This window comes from Halyomorpha halys, unplaced genomic scaffold (genome assembly GCF_000696795.3).
Source record: "Halyomorpha halys isolate HHAL.00 unplaced genomic scaffold, Hhal_1.1 Scaffold652.1, whole genome shotgun sequence".
In the NCBI taxonomy this organism is placed as follows: Eukaryota; Metazoa; Arthropoda; class Insecta; order Hemiptera; family Pentatomidae; genus Halyomorpha; species Halyomorpha halys.
In genome coordinates, this window is record NW_027110397.1 from 120,487 (window position 1) to 138,112 (window position 17,626).

At 34.4% G+C, this 17,626-nt stretch overlaps 2 protein-coding genes across 3 annotated transcripts in view; one reads left to right on the forward strand and one right to left on the reverse strand.

The window, feature by feature from the left end:
• sosie overlaps positions 1-12,851 on the forward strand; it is an 18,062-nt gene extending 5,211 nt beyond the window's left edge. Inside the window, exons 2-4 of one of the 2 annotated variants that reach the window (XM_067048555.1) lie at positions 4,214-4,348; positions 8,274-8,318; positions 12,658-12,851. In XM_067048555.1, coding sequence (XP_066904656.1) covers positions 4,214-4,348; positions 8,274-8,318; positions 12,658-12,836 — 359 coding nt within the window. In that variant the 3' untranslated portion in view covers positions 12,837-12,851. The remainder of the gene's footprint in view (positions 1-4,213; positions 4,349-8,273; positions 8,319-12,657) is intronic. The other variant, XM_067048556.1, reaches the window with a different exon arrangement.
• Positions 1-17,626, reverse strand: part of LOC106685030 (cell death abnormality protein 1) — an 85,665-nt gene that overhangs the window by 42,296 nt on the left and 25,743 nt on the right. The window lies entirely within an intron of this gene.

Sequence of the window (17,626 nt, forward strand, 5' to 3'; positions counted from 1 at the left end):
AGTATAGCACTATCCGTGGCTCATCTACGGAAGTATAGCACTATCCCTGGCTCATCTACGGGAGTATATCATTATTCCTGCCTCATATACGGATATGAGTATAGCACACTTTGGTTTAGTGCACCTTTATAACATTTTCTTTTTCAAATAAGGTAATATTGCAATAAGTGTTGGAAAACAATGAAAAAATTAATTATTAAATCTGTCTAATAAAATAAAAAAGCAACTTTTAATAACGAAATTCAGTTTTGATTATGGAATATTTTTTTTTTTGAAGGGGCTAGGGGAGTACCAGAGGACCGACCCACTTTTTGTTTTATGCCTTCTAAGATTAATCGGATCATATATTATATAATTATCTTTTTGTAAGATATATTATATAATTATCTTTTTGTAAGATATATTATATAATTATCTTTTTGTAAGATATATTATATAATTATCTTTTTGTAAGATATATTATAAAGAACGAGGGATTCGTGAAAATCGTCTTATGGTGCTCCCTTTTGCATTTTAGCTTCCTAACGTTTAAGTTGTGTTGTCTTATCAAGCTTCCATTTTCTTAATTAATTGAGTTTGTAAGTATAGTCATTAAATATCCTTAAATTCTCGTATGATTAATATATCCACCAGAAAAATCGGGAAAAATTATTTAATTTACGTATAACTCAAGGAATATACATTTCATTGACAATGATTTAAAACGTTATTAAATTATCGAAAAAATAACAACCGAAACTGAACAGCAAATCTACTCTACAGTTAGCTACAGAAGGGTGGAAGGGCTAAGGAGTAAAATGAGAAATGATTCGAAACACAGTGGTGTGATGACACCATTGTATTCTTGAATTGCGTATGACTCCGATTTGTTTCGACAAACTGAAAATAATAGTGGGATATGGTTAAAATATAACAGAATAAATTTTGTATTCATAAAATAGTAAATAATTTTTATATAATACTTTATGTACTCTAGTAATTTAAATTTTTATTTATTTTTTAAGAATTTCATAAGATAGATGTGTAATATTTTTTGGTATCGAGGTCTTGTATGAGCTAAATTGTAGAAAACTTTAGCCTCAACTGCTGTAAATGTGAACAGCTTTATCATAGCAAATTAATATACAAATGCTTTAGTACCATTTGTACATTACAATAGATTATTTTATTGCTGTAATTATGCTTATCATAAAGCTTACATAATTAATGTGTAGTCATATTTTGATTATTTATATATATTGTAAATATTAATATGTATATATGGATAGAAGTTGGAGTGTGTGTGGGTGTTGACAAGGTTACTCTATAATAAACATAACATTCACAACATATTAATCCTAACCTATCCTTCCACCTTCATTTGTTTCTAGACAATTTTCCATTTTTTTATATTTTATAAAGCAAACTCGTTTTTAATTATTAAATATTAAGAAAAAAACACATTGGTTCCAGATTAATCATATTTGATCATTTATAAAATGTATATACGAAAATAAACAATAAAAATAAATTTGACTGGAGTGAGGATATTTTTCAAAATGAGCTATAGGAAGGGTTAAAATATTACATAAATTTGAAATGTTATAAATATAGAACTGTTGTTATAATAAAGCTTTGGGTTAAAAATATGATTCAAGTTCAAACTGGCTCATAAATGAATTTGGTCCAAATGGCTTATTTATTTATTTTTTTAATAATATTTAATAATTTAATTCATATTTCTTAATTTTGTCATTAAATAAACTATTTGAGAGTTAAAAACTTTAAAATTTAACTAATTTTCATCAAGAAAGTCGCTATATTCAATTACTATTTTCCTTTTATACAATACAAACGAAGTTTTGTAATTTATGAAGGAATTTTTGTGTTAGTGAAGGAAATGAAACAAATTTTTGTTCTCAGAAACGAACTTTTCCACTCACCTTTTACATTTCTGACTTCAAGGAACACATTTATTTTGTTGTTTTATTTGTATTAATTTTTTTTCCTTTTATAGATTCTTTTTTTACTTCATTCTTCATTTAAACCTATTCTATTTCCTGTTATTTTCTGAAAAAAGTTTAAATATATTTGAGGATGTAAAAATAGAAAACACTTAATACGATGAATTTATATTTATGTAAAAAAACAAAACATAAAAGATGTTATGAATTTTAAAACTGATAAGGTATTGGCCAGCCTTACGTAGACATCTTTAATAAAATGATTTTTAAACTAAGAAATAATTAGAGTAAAATAATAATTAGGGAGATAGGATTAGCCAAAGTCCAGTGACAATTGTATTGGCCACGGTACAATGAAATAAAGCTGGAAAGAATCATCGTGGAATAATAAAGTAGTTAAATGTTAATGCTCATGTAACATTAAAAACTAGTTTGTAAAGTAGATAGATTTTAATGCCCAAGTAACATTAAAATTAGTTAGTAACATGAAACATACAAAATTTTAATTACTTATGTTTTTTTTGTTGCTTTTGTTTACAGCCACAATTAGAATTAAAGCAAAGCAAGAGCAGATTATATTATATAGCATATTTTAACTTTGGTATTCAAGATTTTTAACATTATTTACTTTTTTTTATATTAAAGTAATATAAAAAACAATAGTATTTGAATTTTATGGCCTAATCTCAAATTTTAAATTCTGTAAAAATAATATATAGGTGTAAAATCAGTTGTATAATAATAAATTGTTTTTGAAAAGACCATCGATTATTTTTAACTTATTTATTTGAAATCGCTGGGTAATTTTAAAATCGTTGATTGCGCAATATTTTTTTATTTGTAGAATAATGAACTTGATAATAGCAAAACTACCTAGAAACGTTGTTTAAATGATGAAGTAAACAAAACTTAATAAAAAGGATCATTTCTTTAAAAAAAAGGATGACGAACTATGGCAAATAGCAGGCAAAGAGTTTGCTTCTAATTAGTGGCCTAGGTAGCAATAATTGAGCTCATATCATCAACAATTAGTGGCCAAGGTAGCAATAATTGAGCTCATATCATCAACAATTACTGGCATAGGTAGCAATAATTGAACTCATATCATCAATAATTAGATATTAATTCTATGTATCCTCACACTTATTTCAGCGATTTTTTCATGAATCGCAGGAAATGCTCAAAAGGTGCCCGTGTCCCGTGCATTGCCAAACAAATATCAATAGAACGTCATTTTTATGATTCGATTTTCGAATAGGTTTTTCTGAATTTAATCCTAGACAACAAAAGATGCAATTTGAAGTTAGGGAACCTAAGATTCAATCAGAGGAAAATCTCCACTTTATTGGTGACTAGTAATTTCCTTAATCCTTTACATCGTCACATAGATGACAAGAAATGATTTTAAAACGTTTAGCGCTGGCCACACAGCTTTCTTATTACGTGACTCAACATCCGTCGATACTTATCGCGCTTGTTATCTCTCCTACTTCGTTTATCAAAGGCTCTCTTTCATTAAAAACACTTGAAAAATGTTTTGCACTTAGCCCTCTCTGCATTTATCCCTCTTTGCACTTAGCCAACCTTTGTATTGAACACTAGGAGGATAATATTACTAGGATAATACTGATATGAATTGAAGGAGCTGGCTCTGCGTCTAATATTGCATATTTCAAAATATTATTTTCACTCAGGATTTTTTTTTTACATTTTACAAAAATGACTATCTACTACAAAATAAATATAAAATGCAAAACATTTTAGATATTAAACCGCTTTATTCCTTCCTCTAGCTGTGCATTAAGACGTGCAAGTGATAAATGTTCCTTTGGCCCACAGTTATTCATCCTTACATAGCAACTTCCCTCATCTCTTGGGGCAAGTTCCATCGTTTTGGACTGCTCTGTGGGGTTCATGTCGGGAGAGAATGGTGGTCACTCCATTCCATTGATACCTGCCTAATTTTAGTTCCATATATATTGTAAATGAGCATATCAAGCTGTAACACTTGAAGGCTTCGGGAGACCAGTCATGTGTTTATGTTAGTACTTTCAATTCTAATTTATGCCCTTACACTCCAAATTACAATGCATTCCACCCAAAATCAAGTTTCATACAGAAATAATACCAAATCCTTTCCTTTTCTCCCATCAGGAAGAACCTCTGTTCCTTTTTTCAGAGATCCTCTATGTCAAGGCCAGTAACGTTTTGGGTTCACACAAACACCCCCACACAACTTAGTATGAATGAGAGCGTGGCATGTCCCGCAGGTAAAGGGAAGGAGTGCAAGACAGACAAGGACTGCCTCAGCCAGACAGTCTGCAAGGAGGAGAAGGATGGCAAGATGCGATGCAGCTGCGAAGATGGTACCTTACCCGTCAACGGCCATTGTCTCCATACCAGAGGTAAGGGGGATAGAACCAACTAGATAACCACACAATCATATTTCTCAAACCATGACCACACAACCATAATACTCAAAACATGACCACACAAATAATTTACTCAAAACAGGACCATCATTAAATTTTATGATACTTAGCCTTGCTGTTAAACAATCAAATGAAAATGCCACCTGTATATAGCCCCGTGAATGGTCAGAGGTTCAATACACTTGAGTACTTTCTTTAAGATACTCTCAATTGGCAGGTTTCCCCCGAACGAAGGGTACCCACTTTGGTGTGCACCAGGAGGGCTCTCGGACCCCCACCATACGGAATAAATATTTATTAGTATAAAGAGCATTCAGTTCAATATTTTCATATCTATAACAGAGTTTTCAAATATTGAAAAAAAACATCCTGGGCGGTTCCCAATTTTGGACAATTTTACAATGTTGCTCCATTTTAATAAAATTTTTTCAAATACTTGTGTACTCGTTATTAGTAAATTTCGAAGATTATTGGCAAAGAAAACAAACTTCCTTCTAGTTATTTATGGTTTTATGATTCCCTAGGACGCGAACTATCTATTGGTAACGGAATTTTCCTACAAATAAAAGAATGTTTACAGAATCTTAGTCAATGTTTATCATGGTCAATGTATTGCTATGTGCGTTATTAATAATGATCTAATATGTAATCACAAAAGATATTTTGCGAATTCAGAGCATATCAATCTGAAAATGGAAGAATCTTTTAAAGTTAAATTCTTAAGATATCTTCACAATTCGTATCGATTTTACAATTACTGTTAAAACAGTAATTAATATTCAAATTATAAACAGGTTGCAGATATTAAAAGTAATTTTCTAATAATAAGAGGCTTGATAATGTAGAAGCTAGCCTAGCTAAATATACGGAGGATATGCTAACCCTCGAAAATACACTACTTCCCTTCTCTATGAATAAAACATTTTAAACTATCGCACGCTTCAGAAATAAAATTCTGTTACGTTCACGACAGTTGTTGCACACGACATACATCTTTAGATATGACTAAAATACTTCTATTATATCTATGTGTAATATATGTCTATGTCTTTGTGAAACAATTTATTTTTAACTGTGTTTATTTTTATATATGTTGTATTTGTGTGATTGTTTATTAAATAATGCATCTATTTCATGATAAAACATAACAAATGTATGACACTATTGTTTTGTTTTTACAATTAAATTTATTCAATACTCAAACAGGGCCAGTTTGGTATAGGACAACAAAAAAAGGAAAAATTCACTAAATGAAACTTTTCAAATATTCGTGATGTATTATTATAATTATTGATTCTATAAAAGCATCTCTTAACTTTTAATAGTTTAAATGGCAAACTTTAGCAGATTGAACTCACGGGTAGGGAAGGATCTAGTGGCAAATGTTCTGTTTACTTTTCAATTGTATACACCATGGTGGTGATTGGACTTATTTACAAGTTCTGTGTTTCATTTTTCGAATCTATAATTCCTCCGCAGACAATGTATATGCATGAAAGTAAAAAAATATGTTAATTATCTGTTAGAAATGATTCGGCTAGTGTACTTGTACTCTATTGCTAAGTATGGTACATAACCCTTGGTTAGTAGCAGCAATGTATCTAGGATGGTCATAGAAATGATTTCAGGTGGCCTCAATGCTCCCTGTATCTTGCGTTAATTATTGCAACAATAAGAAGGCAGTTCTACAAGGCGAGGTTCCGCAGTCTCGATATCCACTAGCATCAAAACGGATCAGGCAGAAGATAAACGAAAGGCCATCTGCTTATTGCCATTACCGAACCCCTAGAGAGGAGCGGCCTTCAGACACTGTGAAGGAATAGGACAGAACGGACCCGAAGAACCAACCTACATCGGTACAGCGCGGTTACAAGCTAAGTCGAAAAAGTCTTCAGGAGGACAATTGAATATCAACTACAGCAAAATGACTTGGTAACTTGGCTCTCGCGGATCTTCTCCATGGGGCTGCTTAATATTCAGCCGATCACCGGGCTCCTATAGTTACCGCTAGAGCGCGAAACTGTTCCAACATAACTATTGCTGTTTCATCTTCTAATGGTACAGTCCCTATCTGACTCCTTTCTATGCTTAGCAAATAAACATTTACAATAGACATTTGCAGTTTGCCACACTTAATAACCAGATTTAAATATTTCATCTTCTACATTCCGTCGCCTGAAGCAATATTGCTTTTCGCAGTAGTGGGATCTTATGAATGATTCTCGTAGTGGGATCTTATGAATGATTCTCGTAGTGGGATCTTATGAATGATTCTCGTAGTGGGATCTTATGAATGATTCCTTGACAACACATTATTTATATATCACCCTAGCTTGCCTATTAGACAATACGGGTGTTCGCAGCAGTGGGTTCAACTCATTGCTGCATATAACAAACATTTACATGCTGTGCACACAGCTTCCCCTTCTACAGAGGCTGGTGTGGCTTATTCTCTCCTACCCAGGAAGGAGTGAGTAGAGCCCACAGCCTCCTTCCACCCTTACACGAAGGTCTTGTTGTTTTCTTTCTTCATCAGCTCAGGAAGATCGCTCTCCGACAGAACATAGAGTACTGTTTCCCTCGTCATCTTGGCTCTCAGTGCCTCATAGGCAGTACAGGCAAGTGCTCGGCGGTCGCAGGAACCTGACAAATTGGGCATAGATGATCGATGTTTATGCCATGTGCGGCGAGCTTAGCTCAGAACCCCCATGCTCCCTGAGGGAGCAGTAGTAAGACCCAGTAGTCGGGGAGGACCCATGTTGATTCTAGGCGTGAACCATCGGTAGGAAGCCAACCAAGGTAGTGCTTGACAACACATTACTGCAAGTTAAACATTTTGCTTCTTCTCGTACATTCCTTCTTTTTCTTCGGTTCTCATTCTTGCTCCCTCCCACGCAATATTCCAGGATGAAAGCGGACCGCCTTCAACCTTAGAACCGCGGAAAGATTTCTTCCACTCATCTACCGAACAAACCTGAGTGAAGACATAAATTCACGCGTTTCTCATCTCTTCGAATGAGGTGCAGGACGTGAATACATGCTTAAGAGTTTCCTGAATACCCAAGATGGAGTATTGAGTATTCATATCGAGGAAAATGCCCAAATGAAGGAAATTGAAGGAAGGAAAATGAAGTAGCTGGAACAGCCGCGAAACGCTGAATCGGAATCCAACCCGACTCATAAGTTGAAGCTTCAGTTGTTTACATAATAACCAATGTTTAACCACGAATGTGTTATAATCAATTTTTAATTAATAAAATTTACATGGGTAATTTTTTCATGCTAAAACCTGTTATTTTTTGTTTTGTATTTTTGCTTTTTATTTGTGTTAGTTTAATAATTTTTTTTTAATTTATTTATTTTATACCAGATCGGTCTGGTGGGCCTAGTTGATATAACCGTTACATTAAATTATTTTACTTATATTAACTGTCTCTAATAATGGCAGATTATATTGAAGAGAGAGTAGAATGAACGAACAGGTTGGCGTGGTATCTCTAAAAGACAAGTAGCAATAAATAATGATCATATGTTGTAAATTTTGTTGTTGATGTTTGTTGTAAATATTGTTGTTATGAGAAGATATTTGTTGATGAATTGAGCCCACGATTTAAAAGCTTAAACTCTGTTTGAGTATATCATTGATGGCGAAATATACAAAGCATGTGCTTCCACACTTTTATACACATGTAGTACACACTCCAGTAGAACCAAAACATATTTAAAGCGGCTTATAACTATTTAATTAACATTATTTTTTGATGCAAAGAGATGTATAAGAAAATATCTACCTCTATGGCAAAAGCTGGTTATAGGCCGCTAAGCTGTACATACACAAATATTATTCACTAATGTGGTGAGTGTATATTGGTAACTAAGACTGTCTTTTTACCACCAGAGAAGAGAGGCTACGTTCCAAAGGGTCATTCTCAGGTTCTAAAAGGTTGGTTAATTTAATTTTGTAAAGAAACAATACAAATTTAATGAATAAAAAAAACCAAAAACAAAATGCATTTTTTCAGCTTACTACATTATCTCTTGCCAAGCTGTTTGTGTTCCTACAGTAAGGAATTCAGTTTTATGTGTCGTCTGTTTATTTCATTTTTCGTTTTTGTTTGTTCTGTGAAGGCACAGCGCCCACTGTTATATCTATGTACCAAGCACCCTCTATCTATGTGTTACTTTTATCTATATCTTATAGCACTAGCTTCAATTGAGTATTGGTCTTACGGTATTTCTAGATAGATCTTTAAACATGAAATGTGTATACTTTTATCACTTTAGAATTAAAATACATTCACAAAAGTTGTATATATATAATACTTTAAATTGCCGCCTCCTGGTTTCCAACACTCCAAAACTCTCCAAATATATTTCTAAAATTTATTCTAATTCATTAATCTGGTTGATATGTTAAATAGAGATTGTTATTTCCTTTAATAATAGTAATTAATTCTTAATGTATTCTGGGAAATGTCCGTTTCAAGTCTTTAAAAAAAGAATAACAATTTAAAAATAATTAAATCCTTTTCTTTCTAAAAATTAATAATAAAAAAACTTTCAATATTAATAAATTAAGTACATATTATAGAAAAAAAGTTATATTTCGAGATAAAATAAATATATTTTATGTTGAGAGAGGAAATAGGAATTGGAAATAGAGAGGTAAATGGAGGAGACGGATAGGGTGACTAAAATCCTTAAGACGAGACTCCCCACTAGGGGCTTCCTGCTAACCCGCCATGTCGGAGATAGGAGGAAGGAGTGTGATTGAGAGTGTGATTGAGAGTGTGATTGAGAGTGTGATTGAGAGCGTGAAACGTGAAACCAAAAATGCCAACCTTCACTTCAGGGCCTGGAGAGGCAGGAACCGATAGTAGGGCCCAATCATCCCCTGCCTTTTCTTCCAGTTTAGATTTACAATGGCGGGCATTCCATCAACTTCAATATGCACCAAAGCTCCGAGGGCGTGGTCAACACTTCTCTTTCTGGCTTCACTACCATTAGAGTGAGGTATAACCCTCCCCCACCACCCCTTTCTTGGAGCAGTGCTTGGCTTCAATCAATTACATATAGTTCATCATAACAATAATAATAAAATAAGTAAATACTATTCAGGTACTTTTTGTTTACTGATTGCAGCGGAAGTCGCACAGTTATGCAAGTTTATTTTATCATTATCAATAGCAATCCTAATTATCAATTTGAACAAATAACATCTTGATGCTGTTGCATTACTTATATTAAATATATCGATAATAATCCAACAAGTCATATTGATATCTTAGTTAGTTATATAATTTTTGATGAGTTACTGAAGGAGGGGGAATCAAGAACCTAAAGTCTGGAGTATTGCTAAAAACAAAAGTGTATTAACTAATTAGATAAGCGTCCCAAATGAAGCGAAAAGAGTCAACACAAACCCAGGATCAGCAGGACACCTGCCATCCTGCCACTGGTCACCTGTCATCCTGCCACTGGTCACCTCTCATCCTGCCACTGGTCAGTGTTGGTACCGCACTGTCGTGCTACTGCCTTTAGGGACCAGAGGCGGCTAACTTAAGAATATTAAAAAACAAAATAAAAAATTTAAAAAAAGTGCAATGCCAAAGTATTTTTACAAATAAATATGAACGCATTATAGCGGAGCTGTTCAAAGCAGTGACCCCGCCATTCTTCCCCGTGGACACCCCTTCGACGCAGAAACCTCTCTTCCAGCCAGCCAGTCAGCTTTCGGATATAATACTAGGTAGACTACACAGTTTATTGGAAGACACAGTCTTTTTTATAAAGCACACAATAATCATTTTTTATTATTACTTTTTTTTTTAAGCATGTTTATATTGACCCTTCTCGACCAAATATACACTAACGATCAGTTTTATAGTTACTGAATTTAGAAAGGTTTATGGAATTAATATGGACACCAGGGAGTAGAAGGTCCAATTTGTGTAGCCAAACGATCGAAAATAATACGCATCCCATAAAACAATTTCAAGACCATTTATTAGAACTGGTTGGAAGTAAACATGGTGACTGACCAAGATGGCCGCCCGACGCATTGATGATAAGAAATTTAAATCCAATATTTTTAATCTTAGTGAGAGTTCCGACAAGAGCTGTGAAGGAAGCGATGCTGAAGACCCCAATATGAGTATATGAGTGGAGACAAATAGGGCCAATGCTGAAGACCCTAATATGAGTGTATGAGTAAAGACAAATATGGGGAATGCTGAAGACCCCAATATGAGTGTATGAGTAAAGACAAATATGGGGAATGCTGAAGACCCCAATATGAGTATAAGACAAATATGGGGAATGCTGAAGACCCCAATATGAGTATATGAGTAAAGACAAATATGGGGAATGCTGAAGACCCCAATATGAGTATATGAGTGAAGACAAATAGATTCTCCTAAAGAAAGATAACCAATATCCTGTCTAATAATAGTTATCACCAAAACTAAGTTATTTTTGGATATACGATATGTCTATATTTTTTTTTAATTCTATACGATAATAATATTCTCATTACCATTAAAGGATGAGTAATAATTTTTTTCTAGTGGAAATACTAAATAGCTACAAATAATCTTTAGTAAAAAACTTCCAGTCTAGCTCAGGCATTTGAAGCCTTTGCTTGTAAAACGTGGCAACTGACAAAATAAAAACATGTAGAAAATGTGTTGTCGGGAAGTCCTGAGGATAATGTTAGCTCTAATGATCACTTTAACACAGGTTTAGATAATGTTAGTGTATCGAATCTTAAAATGCAATCCGGTAATAGAAGATCAAATGTATATATAACTTTAGGTTAAGTAACTTGTATATATTGTATGTGTTTTAAAAATAAATAAATCAGGAAGTAAGAAAAAAAAAAACAATAAAGTCATTTGTGAACAAGCCATCCAGTGTGTTGTATCGATTACTCCTTTTCCTTTTATTCTCATTTCGATCTGGAACAGTCTTATCTTATATGTATACATGTGTTTTACCGAGTCCATTTATGATACACTTGAAGAAATGAAAGTTATTAAGAAATAAAAGAGTATATATCCAAATATTATCCGGAGGATTTCCCAACATCAGATTTTCCACATGTTTTCATTTGGTCAGTTGCCATGTTTTACGAGCGAAGGCTTCAAGGCCTGAGCTAGACTCCAAGCTTTTTTGCTTATTCATTGCTATTTAGTATTTCAACGAGAAAATCTTTTAATAGTAATGAGAATATTATTATCATATACAAAAAAAAAGGTTATAGACATATCGTATATCCAGAAAGAAACTAGTTTTTATGATAACTATTATTAGACAGGAAACTGGTTTTCCTCTTGAACGAGTTGCTGCTATCAGCCGACGATTCATTATGATCAGCCTTAAATCGGCGAGAAGGAAACAAATAAAATGTTTCTAATAATGCTAGTTTTAAGTTGCTTCTATTTCATAGAACACGGCCCAATGTTCTAAAAAATATTTCATTTGATCTTTGTACGCGTTTTTTAACTCTTTAGGATATAATTGAGCATTAGATCTTCTTTATTATAAATAATAACAAGATATATAAGATTTGTTATTAGTACAACATAAATTTTAATTGTAATTGTAATTTCTATTATAAACACCATTTATCGGAAAGAATGAGGAAGAGGTGGGAAGAAAGAAAGAAGGAAAAAGGGGTATCAAAGGAAGTGAAAATAATCATAATGAGGTGTAGATAGTTGACCGTAGATTAATAATTGGAGAAGTTTGTCGGGGGGTGCAGTTGTTCTCAGCAAAGAACAACATAAATAGGCATTCTGATGAAGACCTGAAATTCAGGTCGAAACGTCGGCATAAAATAAATAAATATTGTTTTGTTTATTTATGTTGTTCTTTGCTGACCCTGGGGGTGCGGTCTTCTCCAATCATTGAAAATAATTATATTCGCTTGTACTTTAAGGCCGTTCTTTTAAAAAAAAAAAACACCATTTATATGATTAATCATGTACAATCTCATTGTACCATAAGACCAATACGACTCTCTCTCACTTGATCACTCTTTAACATTTCGTTACACTGATCTTATCTTCTGATTAATTAAAAAGAAAAAAAAATTGAGAAACAAAATTCTGGCTGCAATATAAGTAAGAAAAAGTTGCAAAAGTTAAATATAATGATATTATAACATGTCTCAAAGGAATATTGTTTCTCGCCATGTAACACACTTCCTTCATTGTACAGTGCACGAAAATACTTTATATAGTTGATAGAGATGAATTAATACAGAGAACTTTCCCGGGCAGGTTTGGGGAAGCCATGTTCCGCCAACAACGAATGCATCCACGGTGCCGAATGCAAGATCAACCCCAACTCGACGCAGAAGTACAGGGTCTGCATGTGCGAAGAGGATATGATAGAAGAAGCTGGTCAGTGCTCTGGTAAGGATCAATTATATACATATAGATTTCTAAGTTTTCCCTAGTATAGTACAGCCAAGAGAAGTTTCCCTGTAGGAAAGGGAACTAGGGCACCCCTCACCATAACTCCTTCTCCCTTCCATACGATAACAAACCCTACCTACCAGGTACAAACCAAGAGACAGCCTGAAAATTTGTAATGTTCGGGATTAGATAGGTACTTGAAACACATTTACCCCACTATTCTCGGTCTCCTAAGTTATGAATACGGGAGGTTACTGGTTTCTTAAGTTATCCTTAGCATGCTCAGTGCAAGATTTAGGGGGGAAACACGTACTACGCATGCTCCGTACAATCAGAAGTAGTTGTTTGAACGAACCTTGCGGAGCGAAGATTGGGGGGGGGTGATTGGCGGGAAAACGTTTGCCACTGCGCATCCCCCCCTGTTTACTCATAGGTAAACTCATCTTGGTTCCACTATAAGTTATATTGTATATTTTTATTGTATATTGTATAAACACTTATATAGTATCTAGGAGGTGAATCAGAATATATGATCGGTATTTATTTCACAGACGTTGCAATGTTTATTGTTCATTTATTTCATTGAATATAATATCGAATTTAAAGCATGCGCATAACAAATTTTCTGCAATTTGATAAGTAAACATGGTTTAATAGGTTTTGAATATGAGGCAACACTATCGAAGAAGCCTTCTGTGCAATTTGGTTTCTAGGAAAGGGTTTGATCAAATATAAACGAATGTTTTTGACTACGTGGTATGAGATGGGGTTATTGTCCAGGATGAAGTTGGGAAGTCCTTGGATAGATTAAAGGAGAGTTGGGGATCCGACAATTTATCTTCAGTCTGCTGAGTTTAGCATAAGCCTATTGCAGGTCTCCTAGTCGCTTGTACTATTATTTTTTTCTGGAGGTTTTCGGTCAGCATCAAAGGAGTCTGCAGAATCGAAGGAAAGGTCACCATCGTATAGATCCTGAAAATCCTGGTGGGAGAGCGGAAGGCTAATGCGGATAATTGAAAAAGATTAATAAAGAGTAGGGAATAGAGAGAAATCTGATACGCCTTCAGAGAGAGGTAGGGAACTAGGCGCGGATCATTAAGAATAAAGGCATACAGGATACGACCGACGAGGAAGGATTGGAATCATTGAAAAGCTTCAGATGACGGGAGAGGAAGTTTATTAAAGAAAATATGGGCTTCGACCGAATCAAAGGCTATGGGAAAATCAAGAAGAAGAATAATGATGGTGAGTTCCTTTGAACTATACGCTCTCAAGGTTCAGGATAGGTTTGACAGTACGGAAATTGGGATAAAATTATGGAACCCCTCATGGGGAGTTCTTCAATTCAAGGATTACTTCAACGACAAGGACGAACCAGGGTCGTTTTCGAACAAGGGTCTTCACCAAGAGGTGAGAAGATCAGTAATGTCAATTGAGAGATTTGATGTTCTGTTAAGTAGTCTATGTTATGTCATTCAAGTATTTTGTCTTTTAGGGAGAGGTTCTACAAATGCACCCTTTTACCCTTTAAGGGTCCTCTTAAGTTTTCAAGTTCTGAGCGAGATGAAAAGAACCGTTATTATCGGTAAATGTTGCCAGGAAGTTATCGGGATTTGTATGAATAACTCATCGGTGATCTAAAGGAAGAGGGTAGGACGCAGTACACTTCCTTTTATAACACCGGCTACAACTGAATAACAATTAGAAAATTCAGTTCTGATGCGAAATCGGAAGGAACTTGACAATAAGTACATATAATAGGATTGTAGTTAATGTTTTGGGCCATGATACCGCATGTATCATTTATCATACCACATATGGTTAATGGATTTTGAGCTTGAAAAGCAAGCCATCCCCGATCGAAAGCTAGCACATCAGGCAAAGCGCAATATTCCTTGCTTTCAAAAGAAAATCATGGTGGGTTAACAAGACGAAGATGTACTGAAAACTAGAATGCTCTAAGCTGATTCAAACTTTTTGTAAATGAATTTCTGTGATTCCAATATCAGTCAGAATTCAGGGAGAATCAGTCTAAAGATTTTTCAAAGATCGTTAAAATGATCCGGAGCAAAATTGGTCAATATAATGAGGTGATTGGACTTGGAGACCTGATTTAAGTGAATATAATTTAGGAGTGTTTCGACGTCAAAGTAAGATGGATCTTGCGAAGGATACATAATCATCAATAAACAGAGCAGAATGCTTTATCATACTTCTAAATGTAAAAAAATTAAGAGAATACCTTTCTTCATCATCCGGAGGATGCATATTGCCGAATGAAGATACCAGATTCACTTGTCAAATAAATTAAAATTTTGTATTAAACAAAGGTGTGCTAGGTGCAAGTTGTACTATTTCTCCGAGTGTAATTAAGCAAATAGGCCATCGATTTGAGATAGGGGGGGGAGAAGGTAGGGCCGCACGCCAAGTGTTGGTCGACCACCTCACCTTTCTTATCTCTCTTTATCAAACATGCAAATTCCTCCAAGGAACAAATAAAGATTTTTTTTTCTTTAACATTTTGCCCAAAACCCTCAAGTGAAGGCTATGCTATTCCAAGCAAAGCCTAACCTTATTTAAAGTAATAGTGTTCTATTAGCAAGTGTTTGGAATGAGCAAGGAGTTAAACATATCCATACTCACCAATCCATAAATTACAGTTTTCCCCAGCTGAGCTACATCAAACAATAAAATGGAGCAAGGAAAGCTGTTTCTTCAGCTTTACAGCTTCTTTGGCTCCAATTCAACAATAAAACTTGCTAACTCACTAAATGTAAACATGCGGAATATGGATTGTCAAGTTTTGAGGACAATATTCGCTACTTAGCCCTATCAAAAATCACAAAATTATATTACCTAATTATTTTGAGTGTATCGAAAAATAAAATTTCTGCTACAAGCTGTTACTCAGATGTAGGTATAATAGAGGCGAGCAACTTGCAGGTACCATCTTTTAGGATACTTCGGTCGCTATCTGGCATTTAGTAAGATCTGAAGTTTTTATTATCGTGTATAACGTGTTTTAATGAAGCGTATCAGGCAAGATCTAGAGCGATATTGCTGCCACGACTGTGGATACTGTCGGTTCGGATTGGATGTGTTGTTCCCCCTTGCACTAAGGAACTGATTCATCGGGCAACCGAGGAGGCGATTGCTGAATCATAACATGGAATAGCTCTCGGTGGCTTTGGTTCCTTCATTAAAAAGTAAATTAAATTAAAATAGGAACACATCTTGGTAAATCTGACTGAAAATAAATAATAAATGACGTTCCTTGGACATGGTCAACTCGACTTAAGCGCAGAGAAGATGAGATTTTAACGCACCTATCCCCGCGGCTTATTATGGCCCGCGAATCAACGCGTTATTCGACTTCCGGAATCGAACTTATAATTAACAACTCTCTCAAATCTTTTTATGAATTATCAAATGATCATTTTACTGGATAAAAAACATTTGATGAACTTTTTAACCTTAAAAACCCTAGCCTGAATATAATTCTAATTCAGTGCAATATGTATAACGATGAACATGAATCCGGACACTCTTGTCTCCGGCATGGTTAGCAGAAAATTCAGGCGAGTAGTTGACGTCTTATTAAACAAAAAAAAGGATGTAGTGAATGAGAACGGTGACTGATTTTCGTTTTTTGCCTTTTTGCCTCTCTTTAGCAACGGTAACCATAAATGTATATTTTATCGCCGAATAGTAAAATAATAAGATTTTAAAGAGTGAGGGTTATATTTACACGAGACGTATTTCACACATCTTTATACTTCCAAAGTTTATTTAAACCTTAAAACTCAATCTATGTTAATGATGTATTTCGTAAAGTTCAGGGGTAACTTAATTATCTGAATTGCTGAATAGGTCAACGTATAGATCGGCAGTAATCAAGGAAGCATTGGCTATCGTCTTGGTCGGCTTTATACCAACACAGCCTTCTTGATATTGCACTATAAACATTAACGTTTCTGCTATAAACCAGAATAAATCTAAATTAACCTATTTTAACCCTACAACTATCGCGTTAGAGATATTTCCTTCCTATCTTTATTTTTTGTGAAATAGAAACGAAATCATGCTCCAATTCGTAAAAACAGTATACTATTATCAGGCCTATTCATAGCACGCGATGGTAAAGCTGCATACTTTATGATGACTATCTTTAAGTAACAGTTTATGTAATAAGTAATAAGTTGCCCTACTGGAAAATAAGGATTCAGATTTAGCTCTCAGACATACGTAAAGTTTACCCTGACTAGAACACGCCGAAGCACAGGCGGTCATACACTGAACCTATTTAACACAATCATTTCGAGGATCTAGAGCTCGACTAATTTCAAAAAATACACGGGATCTAGTTCAGTATTTAGCCCATTCAAAATAAAAATCGGCACATAGCTATGAACGGTGAGATTATACTATAATAACACATAAACAATTCCTCTATCCTACCTGTAGCTAGGCGGCTAGGATTATAAAGAAAATCTGTGAAAATTGATTTGGACAATATTTATTGCTAACTCAAAAAGTTACTTTGTGAAGTCGATAACATTTCATTCAAGTAGTGGCCAAGCTCCGACGAAAAAAACCCTAGGTTTGAGGCTGAATTGAGGTTTGTCTCAATCTCAAAAACGGTTCATTTTGTTGGGCTTTGAACCACAAGGACCAATATACCTTCTTCGGGACTGCAGCCATTGATTACTGCGTCCAAATCTTTTTTAAAAGCCAATTTGTGCCGCCTAGATCCACTGATATATCTGACCCACCTAGATCTGCTGATATATCTGACCCGCCTAGAGCTGCTGATATATCTGACCCGCCTAGA